Source organism: Epinephelus fuscoguttatus, linkage group LG11, assembly GCF_011397635.1.
Source record: "Epinephelus fuscoguttatus linkage group LG11, E.fuscoguttatus.final_Chr_v1".
Taxonomy (NCBI): domain Eukaryota; kingdom Metazoa; phylum Chordata; class Actinopteri; order Perciformes; family Serranidae; genus Epinephelus; species Epinephelus fuscoguttatus.
The window spans coordinates 18,187,111-18,205,760 of NC_064762.1; the positions used below are offsets into that span (position 1 = coordinate 18,187,111).

General features: G+C 40.8%; 1 protein-coding gene across 17 annotated transcripts in view; it reads right to left on the minus strand.

Annotated features, from left to right (window-relative positions):
* Window positions 1-4,530: 4,530 nt before the first annotated feature.
* The window catches only part of utrn (utrophin), a 242,980-nt gene continuing 228,860 nt past the window's right edge, over window positions 4,531-18,650 (minus strand). For 5 of the 17 annotated variants that reach the window (XM_049591013.1, XM_049591018.1, XM_049591008.1 and 2 more), the window contains 7 exons: window positions 16,196-16,357; window positions 13,543-13,780; window positions 9,849-9,924; window positions 9,465-9,548; window positions 7,896-7,926; window positions 7,763-7,785; window positions 4,531-5,916 (listed from right to left, as the gene is read on the minus strand). In XM_049591013.1, coding sequence (XP_049446970.1) covers window positions 7,776-7,785; window positions 7,896-7,926; window positions 9,465-9,548; window positions 9,849-9,924; window positions 13,543-13,780; window positions 16,196-16,357 — 601 coding nt within the window. In that variant the 3' untranslated portion in view covers window positions 4,531-5,916; window positions 7,763-7,775. Of the gene's footprint in view, window positions 5,917-7,728; window positions 7,786-7,895; window positions 7,927-9,464; window positions 9,549-9,848; window positions 9,925-13,542; window positions 13,781-16,195; window positions 16,358-18,650 lie in introns of all 17 variants that reach the window. The other 12 variants (XM_049591027.1, XM_049591017.1, XM_049591010.1 and 9 more) reach the window with 10 other exon arrangements.

Sequence of the window (18,650 nt, forward strand, 5' to 3'; positions counted from 1 at the left end):
TCAAAAGTAAATTAATGACTAACTATTTTGATAATCAATTCATCATTTCCGTCATTCTTCAAGAAGAAATGTCAAACATTTGATGATTTCTGCTTCTTAAATGTGAGAATTTGTTGCTTTTCTTTGTCAGTTATTACAGTAACTTTGGGTTCTATTGGTTGGACAGAAGAAGCAAACCGAAGACATCACTTTGGGAAATTGATATGAGCATTTTTCACTTCCTTTGACATTTTATAAACTAAACAAATCATAATCTGTTGTCGCTTATTACCGTTAACTGATAAATGGTGCTTTTAGAAGTCTTGTATGAAAGCAAATATCACACTTGAGGTCGTGCTGTTGTACTGAATATCATCATGGCTGAGATTATCTTCGGCATTTGGCTGCTACATCAGAATCACAGCCATTATTGTATTCAGAAGGCTACAACAGCACTCCCTCGAGTGTGATTTTGCTTAATTAAAAGTCTTACTAATTAGCCCCATGCTGGACATAATGGATGTGTATGTATAGGATTCAGAGTTGTACCACTTGACATGAACAATGCATAAATAAAACTTGGTAGATAAACCTTTTGATGGATAAATAAACCTAAATAAATAGACCTTTTATTAAGAAATGTCCATCCTTGAGACCTCCTTGTAGTGCTTGCAGTGCTCAAATGAAGGGACATTTATACATTAACCGGGCAACTCCATCTGCTGAGGAATGAATATGACTGAACGCTCTACAGCAATCGAGATTATTTTGTCTACTGCTGTTTCCATGGTCAGAAATAAAGTTTCAGTCTCAACTTTTTAGACAACGTGGGCAACAGAAAGTCATCAGAGGGGCTAAGATAAATGGACAGTCTTTTACAATTTGTCAGCGTCATCTGCTGATGCAATTTAAGCTCCCAGACAGTTACTAAATAGACACTGGGTTAAGATTATTTTGTCAACTTTTTGATTTAGGTTGCAGCAGAGCTTAGTGTGCCCTCAAGCAAAACATCGCATTTTTCGCCTCACTGAAGTTGCCTCATCGCCTAATCCGTCACCCATTCAACAGTTTTGTTTGTTGGTGTGTAATGAGCATTACAGCCACATGAGGCTGCTATGGCTGATTAAGACTGAGGACATGGCTTGCAGGATGCTGTTGATTAGAGTTCCCCAAGGTTGAATCTTCCATGTCAACAAGCATCTTGCACTTCCTACCAGCTCCAGGGGCTGCACTGCTGTGTAGCAGAGACTGACCTTTGACCTCCATTTGGAGTGTAAGAGAATTTCACTCGCATTGTTGTCACATAATTATTGCAACATCCACTAAATGAATTGTGTTCTCCTTGAACTGCAGAATATTAATCTTTGCTCAGCCTAGCAAGCAGACTGCACCTCACTGGAGCTTGACAGTCTAATGTGCGAAGTCACAGGGAGCTGCGTCTGAGCAGGATTAATAGACTTTGCAAAGATTGCTGATATCTTATGCAATCTTGTTTGACCAAGTTTCATATAAGCACATTAGACTGTTAAAGTAATTAAACCAAATCCTCCTCCACATATAGCCTAATTTTCACATTAATATTAATAACAATACTGATGCACTTCTTTATGTAATAGGCTCCTGTAAGGAATAAGTCCCACCTCTCCCTTGTGTGCCAGTTTGTTACTTAAGAAACTTCTTTGCCCTTACAAACAAGCTGATTCCTGCAGTGCATTACAGAAATGGGAGTGGTAGACTAATTAAAGCACCTCAGGGAGCCCAGAGGATGTGAGTCAGAATATAGTAGCCCCAGATCCAATTAGGGTGCACTACCACTTGGCTACTGTTGCATTATTGAAGCGTGTTCTGGAACAACTGGACCATAGATGATAGGGAGTGCTATCAAGACAAAACCTGGCATTGAGAAGCACTGCTTTTAAATGGTGTCGAATTTGCACGTCACAACAAAAATAAATATGGCAGCGACCTGGGGATTGAGATGTTAGTGATCTTTTCTTTTGAACTATGATTTATGCAGTTAAAGGAAGGACACAACCCATTTGAATGTGGTGTGATCTAATAACTGCAGCCTTAAGAGAACAGACAACCTCCTGTTGGGATGAAATTAAGTCTGACAGGTTGCTAAAACTAGCAGACTTTACAGCATAAAATGACTCGTGTGGTCATATTTGATTTATACCCAGCAATAAGCGACAGCACGGCCGAGTCAGGCCAAGGTAAACATCTTTAACTGAACATCACACAACCTTTAAAAATAACTAATAAATGCAGCCACGAGAGCGCAATGCTGCTCATATGAAAATAAATGTTTGAAGGGCAGGAGTAAAAGGAGACGAGGCTAATTACCTTTCATCATTCATTTGGAGTTTTCAGTTACAGCTCAGCGTGCCTGCTGTATGATCAATTCATTTCATATTATAATAATGCTACAATCCTGCTGGATGACACTGAGGAGTTGGCAGTAATGAGGCCTGTATTTCTGAAAAGCAGGTGTGGGTGGTTTTAAATGCAAGGCGAGTGCTGCGTATGAAAACACTTAAAGTAGTGGGGTGAATTTCTGATGCATGTTTATTCAGTTCTTTGAAGTGATTCATCCATATTACCTTTAAATATTTACAGCCTCAATCCACCTTTACAGTCCTAACAATTAAACTAAAGAGCTATTTCACTGCCAGAGAGATGGTCTTTTCATATAACTGAGCTGTCTATGCAGTAGGAAGATGCAAATACTTTTTAAATTGGTGTTATGTGACCAGAGTAAACAGAGAGAGGGGGGCTGTGGCTTTTGCTTTTGCTCAAGAGGTAGAAAACCTACAACTACAAGAATGCACTGCACCACACTGGACAATTAAACACTCCTGCTGGTGGGTGATGTAATGCAAGCCTGTCCGTTATGACACAGGAAACAGTATGGCGGCTAGCTGGTAAGTATGCCCCAGACGTCAGTAAATCAGTGGATACCTTTTCTTGAGTGTCAAAACCTCCGCAAGATGACTAATTTCACTATCAGTATTTCATCCATCCAGTCTGATACCACTTACAAAGTCTAGAAAAGCCACATGATAAAATCACTTTTAGCGGGAGGCTAAGCTGCAAGTTAGCTGCTCAGCTCACAAGTCTCAATTGCACTTGCTCTGTTGGAAAATGCCTGTAATTTAATACTATACCTGGAGAACCTGAACTTTTTGGCTTGATGCACCACATCTATGCTCATAGCAAACAATTTTTAATTACAGTTAAACATAAGCTAAACTACAGTATGTTACTGAAAACGTTTAAGGCGAGGAATATACACTGCAGTAATAGATTCATGGTTCATATTTGATCAGCACTGCTTAGTTTTACTGTTTGACCTCAGTTTTTCCAGCCTCTATTTTTTCTTTTTTTTTTGTTCTTTTTTAAGGTTATTTTTGTGGGCTTTTTGCCTTTAATGACAGGACAGTGAGTGAAACGGGGAGACAGAGAGAGAGTAGTGACTGACATGCAGCAAAGGGCCGCGAGCCGGATTTGAACCCGCAGGCGCTGCAGCAAGGCAATGCCTCTGTACATGGGGCACTGGCACTACCCACTACACTACCGATGCCCCCCTAGCCTCTATTTCTACAATACAGGAAACAGTATGCACCCACTTCCTGTTCACAAGCTCTCGTATTACAGCCAAACAGTGCACTAAAACATAATACTGAAGACATTGTAGATGAAAAACAGGCAATACAGTAACAGAAGCTTTATATTTGATCAGCATGGCTTAGTTCTGCAGTTTGATCTGTGTTTAGAGAGCGGAGGGCTTGTCTCTCTCAATCCGCTTCGATACTCTTTGTGTCAGTGGTGGCAGGCATACAAAGATGCAGAAGTACAATCCCTAGGTCGGGCAACAGTCCTAAAAGCCAGCAAAAATCTGCCAGATCAGCCAGTAGATCTGAGCTGAGAGATGAGCAGGGAGATCCGGGCGCTGGTAAGATAGAGGTAAGTTTACCACAGTTCATTTACACATACTACCCAAATATTGTTTGAATCCAAATGTCTGGACTTCACCGCACTTGCAGACTTTGTGGGCGCATACCTGGGAAGTCTGGAATGGACAAAAAAAAAACTTATGTTAAATAGTTATTGATATTTAGGCCTATTAAAAGGCTACTTGAATTGTGTAGGCTAGAATTAATATTCAGCCACATCATGAAACAGAAATATGTAGAAGTATAGGCTGTAGAGGGACTGAAAATACATTGTATCATTGAAGCCTATCAGGCTGTGCAGTGTAACAAGCCAAAAAAATTGGCCAAGGTCTTCTAATGTAAGTAATACCCAATTTATTGAGCTATAGTCCTGGGCTATAAATGGCTATACATGGGTTTTATATCTTGTTATCTGCAGAGACAGATGAGTTCGTCACTATTCATCAACCTATATGACATATATATGACCAGACCAGAGGGTGGACGTTTGGATTCAGCCATTGTTACAATACAAAACTGGTTGAAAATCAGCAAAGTAACCCTTCAACAGACACAAAGTAAAATAATACTCATAATAATTACAGGAGAGCAGATGCATACTTGTTATAAAAATTTTATTTAGAATAAAACGTAGCCATATTACACGTAGTGTGGTCAATCTATTTTACATACCTCAGGAGAAGCGACACAGTTCTGCCATGGTATGGTTCATCATGACTGGAATCATTAAAATCATCACCAACATCATCATCATTAGTCTACAGTCAGAGGAGGTTATAGTAGTGTTGTTCAGTCTCACAAGTTTTACAGGATAGCATATAGCACAACAACACAACGCAGTGAGGGACCAGTGCTAGAAGGCCAGTGGAAAAACCAACAACAGAAAGTAATACTCGTCAAAACGGGCGGCTAGCTTCAGCAGGCCACAGACCCATTGTGGTACAGTAATAGTAACGTTTTTTTTACTTGGTATCTCCTCGTTGCAGTGTACACCAATACAGTAAGCTAAAGCTTAGAATGCTAAACCAGGTTGTTCTTGTTCTGTAAATGATCACAATTGTTTTAAAACAACTTTACAAACCACGAAAACAAAACTGTGTCTATGAGTCTGAGGTAGCAAGGCAATCATGGCTTTCCTCTGATTTCTGAACATATATCTTTAAAAAAAAAAACAACTATTCTACATGATGACAGCGGGCCTCTTACAAACCCAATTTCAGAACAACTGTAGATTTAAATCTTTATTCTCCAAAACCTCTCTCTTTATACAGAATCCCACTTTCATTCATCAACTCTTATCTCTGTCTTCCACACGTGGAATGACAAACTGTATAGGCACAGAAGGGGTAAAGTTTACATTTACAAATCGCAGTTGACACAAAGTCTGCCGGCATATCAATGCTTTAAAGGGGAACTTGACATCAAGCATGCTACGAGATAGATCTTCAAAATAAAACAGATGCTTTAAGAAGTGACGTCTTCAAAACGATCCTTTGGGCCATTAGATGTTATTACTCAGGAACTGTGTGTGCTCCAAAACATGGAAACCTGTGGCTACTTCCATTGACAAATAATTGCAATTGGAGGGTACAAAGCAGTAGAGTGACAAAAAATGTAACAGTATGATTCCCAGTGAGGGCCGAACTTAACAAGAACAAAACACAAATCTCAAACCACCCTCTGAAAAACAAAAACACAAAAGCATATTTTACTATACAAAGCCCCGTGTCCATATACTCATCTGCATATCTAAACAAATCACTGACAAATGTTGAACCACGTTCAGGTACAATCTACAGTTCATAAAATGTACAGATTGCATAGTACAAGACAAGGTGGTAAAAGTAGTTAAGTTGTCTGGTCCTGTGCGTCTTTGGGATTTAGGGTCGGGGGGGATTGTGTGTTAAGGAATGGTCCTGTCTCCTCCAACACTTGCTGCGTGCACACACACACTCACATGTGGTGACAGTCCTCACATCACCTGCAAAACAAAGGAACAAACATAAAATCATCATGACAACAAAAATGGTACCTTTTACAACACAATGGTGCAATAGGTGCATGTCTGGGTTCAAGTAGGCCCGCTGGAAGTTAGTAGTCTTGTAGCGGAGCAGATAAATCCGCCTCATTTCTCTTCATCAAGACATCACTGTGTGGAAATATCAGAGGTTCGACCGGAGTAATCGGGTTTGAAAGCTGGTAAATGGACTGCAGTCCCTCAAGCCAGTTACAGTCCATTAGGAGCTCAGTGTGGAGGAAAGGAAGGAGGTGGGTGTGGATGATGCAGGGGAGATTTTACAAAACATCGCTGTCTCCTCAGAAATGGAATTAGGCACTCAAACCTATTCACCCATGCCCTTGCGTGGAAACCAACAGAGAGTGTATGGCACGGTATTTGCCAAGGACAATGAAAAAGAAGAGGTGAAAGGATGACTCAACTAAATACCAGCAAAAGCAGACTGAAGAGACGTAAGAAGTTTGGTTCACTTCATTTCAGTGTACTGGATACAAAGCATGTACTGCGGGCATTATAGAGTCTTCAAAACGTTCCTTAAATGAAATTCAGGGGTGTAAAACGCCGAAAGCTCAAAGTTAAAGTGATAGTTTGGATCAATTTAACTGGGGTTGTATGACATACTTATCCATAGATGGTCAGCATGCCCCTAGTTTGGAGAAGCAGACAGGAGTATTGCCACAGAAGCTAAGTAATGTACTGCTGTGGATGAAGGCAGCGGCAAATCATATTTTAGGCTCCATAAAAAAGTCAATATCAGTTTCAGTGTACGCTATGTTTGAAATATTTTCACCACTTTACCTTGTCGCAGACAGCCGTTTCCTACAGGGAAGTCGTCAACGGCTTTAGTTCCCTATTTATGCTCGTTAAAGACACCAGATTCCACTGGCAAAGACAGTAATTTTAGCTTATTGCCAAGTAGATTGTTTGTGTTATTGTGTAACTTTGGTGATTCTGAGCTGATGCTTTTAAATGCACAAACAAACCAACTGATTCCGGCAGCAGTTCCTGTTTTCAGTGATATTAAATTACTGTTTTTTTCAATGGAGTCATGCTTTGAAGAGGGCGATGTAATAGCTTCATTTAGCGGTTGGATATTACTGTCTGACGGAAACATAAAGGGGAGAGAATATTCTAAATGTAGCGCACACTTACACTGATATTTATTTTCTTAGCTGTGCCTTTTTTATGTTGCTAAAATACAGTGCACATTTCTTAGGTTTCCTGTCAGTACTCCTGCCTGCTTCTCCAAACTGAGAGCATGCCGACTGCCGTCAACTGTAGATAATACACTGACTATGTATAGTAGTGCCATACAACCCCACTTCAAAAGATCCCAACTTAACTTAAAGCATTATGGGTATCAAAGAGTAGAGTAGAAATTAAAGGGAAAGTTTGTGTCTCCTAGAACAGCCACCACAGATGGATTCATGTAACAAATAAGCACTTAAACTGGTGTGTAAAGGCATTAGCTGTGTGTGAAGAGAAGAGCCAAGCAGTTTAAAAATACAGTGAGGGACAGAAAAGAATAGTGTGAGCAGAGAAGCACCAGAGTGGGGTAAAAAATTACAGCGGGAAGAGGTCAGTGGCGACTGCTTTCACAATACTGCTGTCCCAAAATGCACCTTGGCCTCAGACTGGGGGAATGAGAGGAGCAGCTAATGGCACTCCGGAGAGATCCATTAGCCGTCTCTTTCTCACAGGCCTGCAAATGTGCAAGGCTGAGGCAGGTGAAGGCTACATGGAGGGGACTACTTTTGTGGCAGCAGCTGTAATTACCTCTAAAATGTAGCTCTGCTCAAAGTTCTCTCACCTGTACCAATTACTCAAATAGTGACCCGTGAAAGACACACACAGTGGAGCACAAAGGAGCTTCCATGAGGCTGGAAATACAGAGTGATTTATAAAGGTGTTGTGTATCTTAAGGTGCAGGAGAACCTCGTCTTACCTGTGGTCTTGAAGAGAGGCTCGAGGCTGCTGGAGACAAAGCAAAGAGACAACAGAGTAGTTAAACGCTTGAACTCCCAGGTTCATCTCTGTTTTTATAAGTCTACACTAAATTATCAGACTCTCACATATTCATGCACACACTCAGCAATGTGCCGTTCAGTCCCGGTGCCTCGGAGCTGTGCAGGAACCAAATGCTAATAACGTTGAAGCATCTGCCAGATTAGAATGGATTTTTAACTAAAGCCCTCATAGGAGTTTTGACTCTAAAAATTCGAATGCAATTTAAAGTCAGTGAGCTCTAACTCGCTATTCGAACACATTTATTTATTTTCCTATTTGTTTAATGCTGCCAGAGGTAGATATCCTTTCAAATTCTGCTATAAAGAGTAATGAGTGTCTGAGGTTTTCTCTGTCTATATCAAATATCAAAATTAAATGATAATCAGAAAAACCTTGGGGCTGTATTTAAAAATCTATGTGTTTGAGAAAGCATTTCATCATAATCAAAACCACAAAGTCACGATGCAGCGGCACCTGCATGCACAGCACAGACACACTTTTTGAAAAAGCATACTCAATATACCACTCTTCACTGAAATACAGGACAAGACCTTTTGAATTCATGACTATAGATATGAAAACAGCTGCTCCAGCTGCTGTCATTTATACATGACAGCTCACAGTGCACACACACACACACATATACATACATACACTCACAAACAAAGCCGGATGATGGTATGAGGTAAAAAGTGGGATGCAGAGCAGCAGTGTGTGAGGTGGTGGAAGAGGACGGAAAAGGCAGAGGGATCAACAGAGGCAGTGAGAGGAAGTCAAGGAAACAATTAATAGGTGGAGGATTAGTCAAGTAGAAATTGTTGATTGTGTTGATTGGATCAGGAAAGTGCCACCGTTTCTCCCCTGCCTCAACGTCCTGTTTCTATTTCGGTTGACGTTGCTGCATCATACATGCATGGTGACCCTCATAGAAGACATCATATATGTGAAAAGTACTAACTAGGAATGGGAGGATATGCAATTTTTTGGTGCTGTACAAACTAAGATTTTCAAGTCACAGGTCTGCAAATTTAATAGACGCACAAACATCTACAGATTCTGATTTAATATCGTTTTAATGATCTAAAAGGTTAGATAATAGCAGTGAAGATTTAAGCTTAGCTGCCTTTTTTTTAAGATGGAACATTCAGTCCATTAAGCAGTTAATTGGCAGGAAATTAATTGGCAGCTGTCTTGATAACTAATGAATCATTTATGTCATGTTTCAAGCAGAAATGCTGCATAGTCTCTGCTTCCAGATTTTTTAAATGTGTGTGTGGGGGGGGGGGGGGGGGGGGTGTTTTGCGATACAAGGAAGGTACAAACTTGCCTAATTCACTCATCTCAAATGCTACACATGAACTTCCCCTGCAAGGGATGAAGTATGAACAGTTAAATGGAGTGACATGCACTATTTTTCTGCTGACCAGCGTCCTTGTGGCGAAACACAAATCTGCCTTTGGAGGCTAGGAAGACACGGTGGGAGTGAGGAGGAGGAGGAAACTTACGACTGCATGCAGGGAAGGAGTTGTTAATCTGCTCCATTACATCTGCCAGGTCAGAGCTGCTGTGGTGGGAGTCCAGCAGCTCATCTGAACACACACACACACACACACACACACACACACACACACACACACACACACACATTGAATTTCAGTTACCACAGACACTTTAATATGGTACCAAACCACAAAGAGCAACAAGTTTCCATTTGCAAAGAAACAGCGTGCAAGCAAACATTCAGTGTACCTGCTAAGAAACGCTGTAAAAAGTAGCTCCTGCAATAGTGACTGAATTCCAAGGACAGGTCTTCATATTTCGAGATCAATGGAAGTATGAGTGTTTGTGTCGGAGCGTACAAGTCTTTTTGAGCTTTTTGAGTGTCTCACCTGAGTTTTCAGTAAGTGGCCCTCGATCTTGCACAGTGGGAGAGGACACTCCATTTACCCTTGAGTCCATCTCCGGCTGAGAGAGAGAGAGAGAGAGACACACACACACAGAGGGAAGAAAGTACACAAAAAAAGAAAACTCCATTATTATAACACAATTATTCCGCTTGGCATCCGCTTGACAAGTTCAAAATTAGCTGTGCTTCACAGCGCCAGGCAGAGACAAGGGAATACCAGAGGGCGGCACAATGAGGCTGTTGTTTTGTGTACAAAAACATTGCTCATAAACACGTCTCTGCCAATGTCCCGACTTCAGTTTAACATGCTGCCGTATCAATCACATTCAAAGACCTCAATAGACATTTGAATAGTTAGCTTTTTAGTTTTCTAGCTAAGTACAGAGTTATTTTACTGAGTGAAACAGGAGAAATTCCTGCACTGCCAGCATGAACGATTGACAGTCATGTCATCCAGCCACAAGAGCAGATATTCCTGTGTCCATATAATACATTATACACACTGTGTCCATATCCAAAGCAGCAATATAAGTTTCCTCACTGAGGGAGAAGGCGGGTATTTGTCTTGCCTTTATAACCACAGGTCTCCTGTCTAACACATTTGGAAATCCATCTCACCCGAGGCTGATATGACTGACATTAATGCAGCTGCCACAGGTGCTGCAGAGTAAGACGGTGAATGCAGATGACCTGCAGTAATCTAGCAATGTTTATATTAACTATGTATTGGACAGTGTCTTGTCTGTGACAGATTGCTTTTTGGTTGGCTTTTTTGGATCACACTGCTATCCACTGTGACTACAGAAAACCTGTCGTGTCTTGGGTATCAATGAAAAGACAAAGGGCAGAATTGCTGTTTTTACCATCTTTTCTTGACCAGCACTTTGCATCGAGCACTCTGATTGGCTGTGAAACACTACAGGAAACAGTAATGTCACCGCTAAAATAAGACAACAAATTGTCATGCCCTCAGTTGTTTAAAATTTGGATTCCTCATCGCTGGTTTGGATCCACAGATGAAGTGATGATCATATTTTTTTCATTCTTTATGATTGAAATTAAGATTCAAGTCATGGCTGATAAGAAAAATCTGATAAAAGCAATTTGTCAAGCACACAAAAAGAGAACTCAATGACAGTAAAAAGCCAAGTTACTTCGAGAAAAAACCTTAACAAAACAGCATCTCTATCGATCAGATACAGATTAGGATTGTGTAACTGACGCACTGTGGACAGCTGATCAATTGGTGAAAACACGCTTTGTTGCTCCGATGCACACTAGCGAGCACTTGATGTCTGGTGACATTTACGGCAGACTCCCACATTCCCTCCAGCTTTTCAGCTGCAAGAAACCGAATCAATGTTGCCTCCCTCCCCTCCCTCGTCACCCCTCTTATTCTTCCTCTCCTTCATCTCCTGGTGCCCCTGGTGCCAGTAAAGGCTAACATGTTGGAAACGTCTCTCGAGCACAGCCACTGTCTTGAGGCTCCTCTTAGAATAGCTAAGGTCAGGGCTTTGGTCAGCCTTCAGGAGTGTGAATTTAGTGCGTGCATCAGGCTGGCTGGATTTATTATTCTGCAGCTCGGCAGTAATGCCTCGGTTGATGGAGAGACATGTTGACATATCATCAGGACTCCGGGGACTTAAATGTCAGAAGACAGAAGTTCTTATTTAGCGTGGGGGCGTTTCAGTGTATGCAGGTAGTTGTGTAAGCGATTAGTGTGTGCATGTATTGTCTTTCGGAATCAGCATCAGACTCACTCTATGAATGCAATAAACACACAGGAGAGGATGACATGGTGCAGAAAAAAGTTCATGCTAAACTAAGTACATACAGGGAAACAGTATCTTATAGACAGACTTTGACAGTTTACTGTATACAGCTCTACAACAACTGGCACATCATGCAGTACAGTAAGAAAGTACAGTTTTAAAGTGCTTGCATGTTTAGTTTATGTTATTTTCCACTTTACTTCACTACATGTATTTGACAGTTATAACTACTTCTGTATTGGCCTTCTGTCTGGAGTTTGCAATGGTCTCCCTGTGTCAGTGTGGGTTTTCTCAGGTACTCCGGCTTCCTCCCACAGTCCAAACACATGCAGGTTAATTGGTGACTCTAAATTGTCCGTAGGTGTGAATGTGAGTGGTTGTCTGTCCCTATGTGTCAGCCCTGTGATAGTCGGGTGACCTGTCCAGGGTGTACCCCCCGAGTCCTGAATGAATATAATGTTTCAGTAATAACCTAAAAATACACAGTAATATATGATAATATAACACTGTTAGGGGCCACTGCTCTGCCTCATGAGTACTTCTACTTTTCAGGATTCAAGACTTTAACTTGAAAAGAAACATTTCTGAATTTTCTCACTACATAACAATGTATCTGAAGTCTACAAACGGAGGGAAATCTCCAATGTGGTAAACAATGGCTGCACAAAACCCTTCTTTCTGTCAAATTGTTAATCTTCATCCATTAAAAATCTGCCGAGTCACATCAGCTGCCTTCCTCGGGCCATATTTGTTGTGAGTTATTACTGTGCTGCCATAGCTACCAGAGAGCCAATACCTGCTCCTGTGTTTGCTCAGTCTGATTTGTCGGGATTGCTGTTTGTTTGGCTTGAGGGTTGTGCATTTCTCACTTGGCACAAAACAATCCAACCTCAGTGAGCAATTAGGCTGGGCATGAACAAATCTGGAAGTTATTGATAGAGAGGCTGGAGACGGGTGCTGGACTCCTGGATGGAATGGTAATGACATGATTAGGATCTAATCTGAGCGTTGATGAACAGCTTTGTTATTCAAAGACACAACAAACCAAAAATAAAAAGTAAATGTGTCAGCACGTTTGTATTTAAACAAGTGTGGATGCCTGCATGGGGGTTAATAGGTGCACAAGTACATACTTAGGTTGATGATTAATTTAAATGACTTTAAGAATCCTTTAATTTATTGGAGGCAATTGGTATGAGCGTTGCACTTTTTAAATGAGTTTTTGTATTTTATGAGTTGCACTGCCAGCTGGTGTGTGTGAGAGAGTCTGTGAGCTGTGATTGCTGCCCTGCTGCTCCCCAACAACAAGCCTAATGAACTAAAAAGAAAAGAACTTCATGAGAAATTAAGGCTTTAGAAATCAGAATTCCTCTGGAAGAAATGATTTGATTTGATTTACTTTGAAGAACAACACTAAAATCATGACTAAATCACCAGAGTAAACTCTGCCACAAATTGTAATCTGCATTACTGTGTATTGAGAGAAAATCTTAGCTCTCCCATGTTACTGCAACTGTGCTTTTTAAAGCTGACAAATGCTTCTAACTTGCTTTTATATCAAGTAATTGTGATTAAGATACGTCAGGTTTTAAGTCCTTTTCTATAAGAAGACAACTTACAACATCTATGTTGTTTTCTGTCTGCTAAGCACCAAAACTACAGCCATTCTTTCTGCAAATGGCCTCTTCACAGCTGCAGTCTGATTCCATTTCAAACAAGTCCACTTTGCAGTTGTCAGGCAAAAGCCCACAACAACAAGAAACAACCCTGATTCATTTTTTTTCCTGAGGACTATTTTTTGTAAAGTAGGAGTCTGTGAATATCTATCTCTGTCTCCTCTCAGCCATAACCTGTGGCTTCTCGGGATAAAACTGCCCAACAAATCTGCGTGAAGCGTTCTGTCACCTGGTGCAGTAGCTGTCGGAGGCGGTGGAGCTGAGACTCCAGCTGTTTGTTGTGTTCCTCCAGGATGTGCATGCGGGCCTCCAGCCGACCCTTGTGTTGTCGTAGCAGCTTGGCCTCAGCTAGAAGATCGGCCTCGTCAGGATGGGCAAAAGGACCCTCTGACTCCCAAGAGCCTCCAGCAGGGGCCCCTCGCTGGCCGTGCTGCTCCTTTAGCTGCTCGTACTCCCTCTGCAGGCTCCTGGGAAAGAAGGAAGAAGGGTAAATGAATCCGTCAAACCCTAAGGTTGAAGAAGTATTCATGCCATTAACATGTGTAGCATAACCACAAAGTAAAAATAATCCACTACAAGTAAACGTCCTACATTTAAAACTTCACTGAAGCAAAAATGAGATAATATTATCAGCAAAATGTCCTTATGGTGTGTGCTTTTCATTTCTTCTGGACTATCACTGTCAGGCAGCAATACTTGTGCAGCTTCTGAGTCCAAGACTAATTTCCCTACGGGACAATAAAATGTATCGTATCATATCGTAGTGTATTGTATCGTAGTGTATTGAAAATATCAAAAGTACTTGTTCTGCAGCCCCTGTGAGTGTTGTATTATTTTTGTATATAAAATCTTCATCTGTACAGTTACTATTACCTCCAGCTGTCTGATAAATGTAGCAGAGTAAAAGGTTGAGGATAGTGCTTGCATAAATGTAATGTAACAGAGATCAAAGTGAACACCTATGGGACAATTTAGACAACGCTCTTCACCACCATCAGCATAAAAACACCAAATAAAGTGGTATTTTTTGGAAGAATTGTGAGTTAGAGTTAGTGAGAAACTTGGATGATCTCTGCCAAGGAGCAGTGAAGCTATTCTGGTGCCTGTGAGTGGCCCAAAACCTGACTAAAACTACAGTTGGGTAATAGGAAAACCATAAAGAAATGAGTGGTGATGGGAGTGGTCTCTTCCAGGATGACTATGCCTCCATCCATAGGCGACGAATGTTTTGATGAGTATGAGAATCATGTGAATCATATGTTATGAATTTAACAGTCACAAGATCTAGACCAGGTTAAACACCTGTGGGTGATTTTGGACAGATGTGTTAGACAGCACTTTCCACCGCCATCATCAAAACGCCAAATGTATTTAGGAATAATGTTTTTCATCTCTCCGGCAGAGTTCCAGAGACTTAACGAATCTATGCCAGCACCTTATGCTGCATTCACTTGTGGCCTAACTAAGACACATTATGATTTTTTCTTTCATTTTCTATCCATCTCAAGGTTACTGTCATTCTCCCCTTATATACTCAGTTCAAAAGGTACGTATCTGAGCTGTATATGTATACATGTTTTCGATGTACTTTATTTGTGAACAGAAACATAGGTGTCAGTATGCATGTGTCTACTGTATAGGATATATAGGGCTGGGTGATTTAGAGCAAATTAAATAAACTGAGACCATATTATTATATCTGACAGATATCTGATTTGATGTAATTGCTTTATTTTTTTATATAAGTATTCAAGGGTCCCTTAAAATAATGTTTTTAATATTTTACTTGCTTGTTTAGCAGTGAGACTTGTCGCAATGTGTAACCATTAACTTGACAGTGATGTATTCCAGGGAGTCTTGTATAAATAGATCAGAGGACTCATGTTTCTGAGAACTGGGCTTTAATTTAATTATTACATATTGTTGTCAAGATTTATAAATATTAGTGCTGTGCTGTTTTTGTAACGCTGCGACTGTTTGCCCCGGAAGGCTTCTCTCTTGTGTGATACTTACTACGATTACATAATTACAACAAACTACCAAATGTGGTTATGTATTATTATTCTTATCAGTGAGCGACTTTTAAGCAGAGCCCTGAAAAAAGACTCCTTCCTGAACCCTCACAGTGGGGGGCCAAACAAAAATACCACAGTCATGTTTACCTCTGCTTTCTGCTTTCTCAGTGAAATCCTATTTGAAGTGGATAGACAAACATAAAGGACCCCCTGCCAAATCTCTCGCTTCATTCCCTCCTCACACCCCCCCCTCCCCTCTCTCAGTGCAGAACCATAAGCTGCCGTGCTTTACTTAAGTTGGCATTTATGAGTCTGGCAGTATAAAGCTATCTCTCTCTCAACCTCACTCTACCCGAGTGCCTGTGTGTGTGTGTGTGTGTGTGTGTGTGTGTGTGTGTGTGTGTGTGTAATCAGTGTTAAATCACTCCAGTCGAGCCACTGGCTGTGCAAAAGCACCACTACAACAATAGATTGTAGAGCGAGTCTGTCTCTAAGCCATCTCCATTTACTAATCAAACCGGGGAAGGACTTGGCGTGCGGGACACACTAGGGGTACGGGAAGTGTGTGGATGTTTATGTACTGTGCACTGGAGTGTGACAATGAGCATATGAACTCAAATGACACCAAGAGACTGTGAGCAAACATCAGAGCGACAATGAAAAGGAAAAGATAAACACTGAGTTTGATGTACTGTGGAAAATTCTGCTTCCATATAACTATTGTCATTATTAGTTAACTTGAAGAAACCACAGCTCAGACCTGATTGCCCATTTTACGAAAACTGTCCAACCCTAAGTGATATTTTCCTTATATTCTGGGGCTTAATGACCCTCTCTCCACATGGATTCACGTTTGTAATGCCTTACCTCTGCTCCTCCTCCAGTCGAGCTATGATCCGCTCCAGCTCGCCTCTTTCCTCCCTCTCCACAGCCTGCAGGATCTGGGCAGGACTCTGGGGCTGACTGCAGGGGGAGCCCTCCCCACCCAGCGTCTGACAGTACTGCAGGATCAGGGCATGCTCGTCATCCCTGTGGGGAGTGAGTGCAGAGTTATGTGATGAGTGAGGAGCTCAGACATCTTGTCCCCGTTAGTCTGCTCAATTCACCTTCTGTTCAGCTGTGCAGGGAGGTCTTTTTTCAGCACATGAATGATGCGGAAACTGAAAAAATGTTTTGCAGTTTAAAAGAATTATGGTAACTTACTTACCGCAAATCATTATGTTTGGAACTTGGAATGGATGCTTAGAAATTAGCATATAACAGTTCTGCTCAACAGAGAGCAGAAACTACAGAAGCACGGAAATTGAGAAAAAAAAGTTTAAAGTTTTCAGGCTGGCCAACAAACTGCAGAACAAAAGGGATGTTTGTAATCCTTCATTTTACACCCTTCAGGCGTGTTAAGTTATGTAAGAAACTACAGAAGACCTACAGTAAAAGAAAAAGCAGATCTGAGGAGACGGTATTTACAAAAATGTTCTATCACCATTCTAATCTGTTTAAGGAGAGAAACGTCATTCTGATTATTTAAAGTCCATCACTACAGAGATTAAATATCTGTCTCTTTTGTTAGGTGTGTGTCTACTATAAATAACAGTAAACTGAAATCAGTGAAGGCATCTTTAATTGAATGCATTGAACCGTGATTTCAAAAGCTGCTCCTCTGCTAAACATACCTTTCAGCAGGAGTCTAGCCACTGCCTCATTAAGTTATGTGGCAGACAAACTGAATTACCAAGACTGCATTGCATCAAAATGTATATTTTTCAATTACAGATGGCAGCTGGGGAAAATCATTGAGTAAATTTTGTTTATGGTTAGGTTTAGCTGTGCCTGTCTCTCCTGCTAGCTTTCAACTGATTAATTGCTCCTGCTTTAGCATTAGATGTCTAGTTTTCTGAATGTCTGTGACAAATTCATATGTTATTAGGAAAACTGCACATTCCTAAAGAAGAGTTATAATAATATGGTAAAATAATTGCCAAAAATTCAAATTCTAGTCTAAAAGGGTACGTTTGGTATTTTTCAACCTGTACCCCTTTTCCTTGTGTTTCTGTCTGAGCGACTAATGGGAACAAATGTTTTAAAATTGGTCCAGTATTGAGCACAAGGACTGTAGCCGGGCGCGGCAAAACAGGCTGCAATGTAACCACTCAGGGCATGTTCGCCACTCAATGTACGTCCAATAAAAGTGCTTGTTTTTGCCTGTGACAGGCTCAGATTGATATTATAATACTTCCACCAAAATTAGAGCATGTATGTGGGTTTTTTAAACACAGAAAAACACCTATTAAAAATAGGCGATTGGCTACTTTTCTATTGCCTATAGACCAGAGCAGTGTACCCGGCTCTGCAGGCAGACAAGTATGCCTTTCTTATTTTTCTGGTGTGTCATGTTCAATGTCATGGAAAGTCCAGGTTAGTAAACAGTTAAAATGTTACGATGGTTACTTCTTGTTCATATTCTTCTTGCTAATTGAGTCTGCCTTTCAAACTCCATATCGACTAAATTTGGATTGATGCACAAGTGCGATGTGTGAGAAGACGGATGGTAATTTGTGGCAGCTCATTATTGTATTTTCTGGTAAAGAAGATAAAATTAGCAAGTCCACCAAGGTGTTGTATTTCCATAACTGCCGGTCAAAGTCGATGAGAGTTGGGGCCAACAAAATTTAACAGCTCCAGCTCTGAATGAATAACTGCGGTAAACTTGGGTATTTAATAAATACCCAAGTTTACTGCAAAGTTATTTGACCTGGGAGTGAATGCTTATTGTAATCTTTCCCATTTAATACAAAAGCCAGATATTAGCAAGTGTGAGTGGGTTTTTGTGCAGTGTAAAGGGGCTTACTGTAAGCGTCTGACGACATTATGAAAGGATCCCTACAGAGATAGACCTTTTTGTTAAAGAGTAAGTTCATTTTTGTTTAACCAGAAACAGCCCTGAAATCTCCATAGCCAAACACACTAGGCTCCATTTAATTCAACAGTAATTTGCAGCATGTTTTCACATCTAACTGGGTGAATTAAGGGTTTATTTCAACCAAACCAGAGTTGGAATTGTTGGAACAGTGGAAAGATGAACCAAGATGGTTTTTGTGAGTTTTATTTTCTTGCTATTTACTTTGAATGAGTGAGTGTGAGTGTTTCAGGATGAGAAAATTACCTTTTATTTAAATGGGGTCTGAAGTGTTAGGCGCCAGTGATATCGGGGTGGTGTCTGATGAAACAAAAATGGTCATATTCTTTCACAAAAAGGTCTAAGTCTGTAGGGATCCTTTCCATCATGTTGTCAGACACTTGGACTAATAACCTGGCCTCTCTG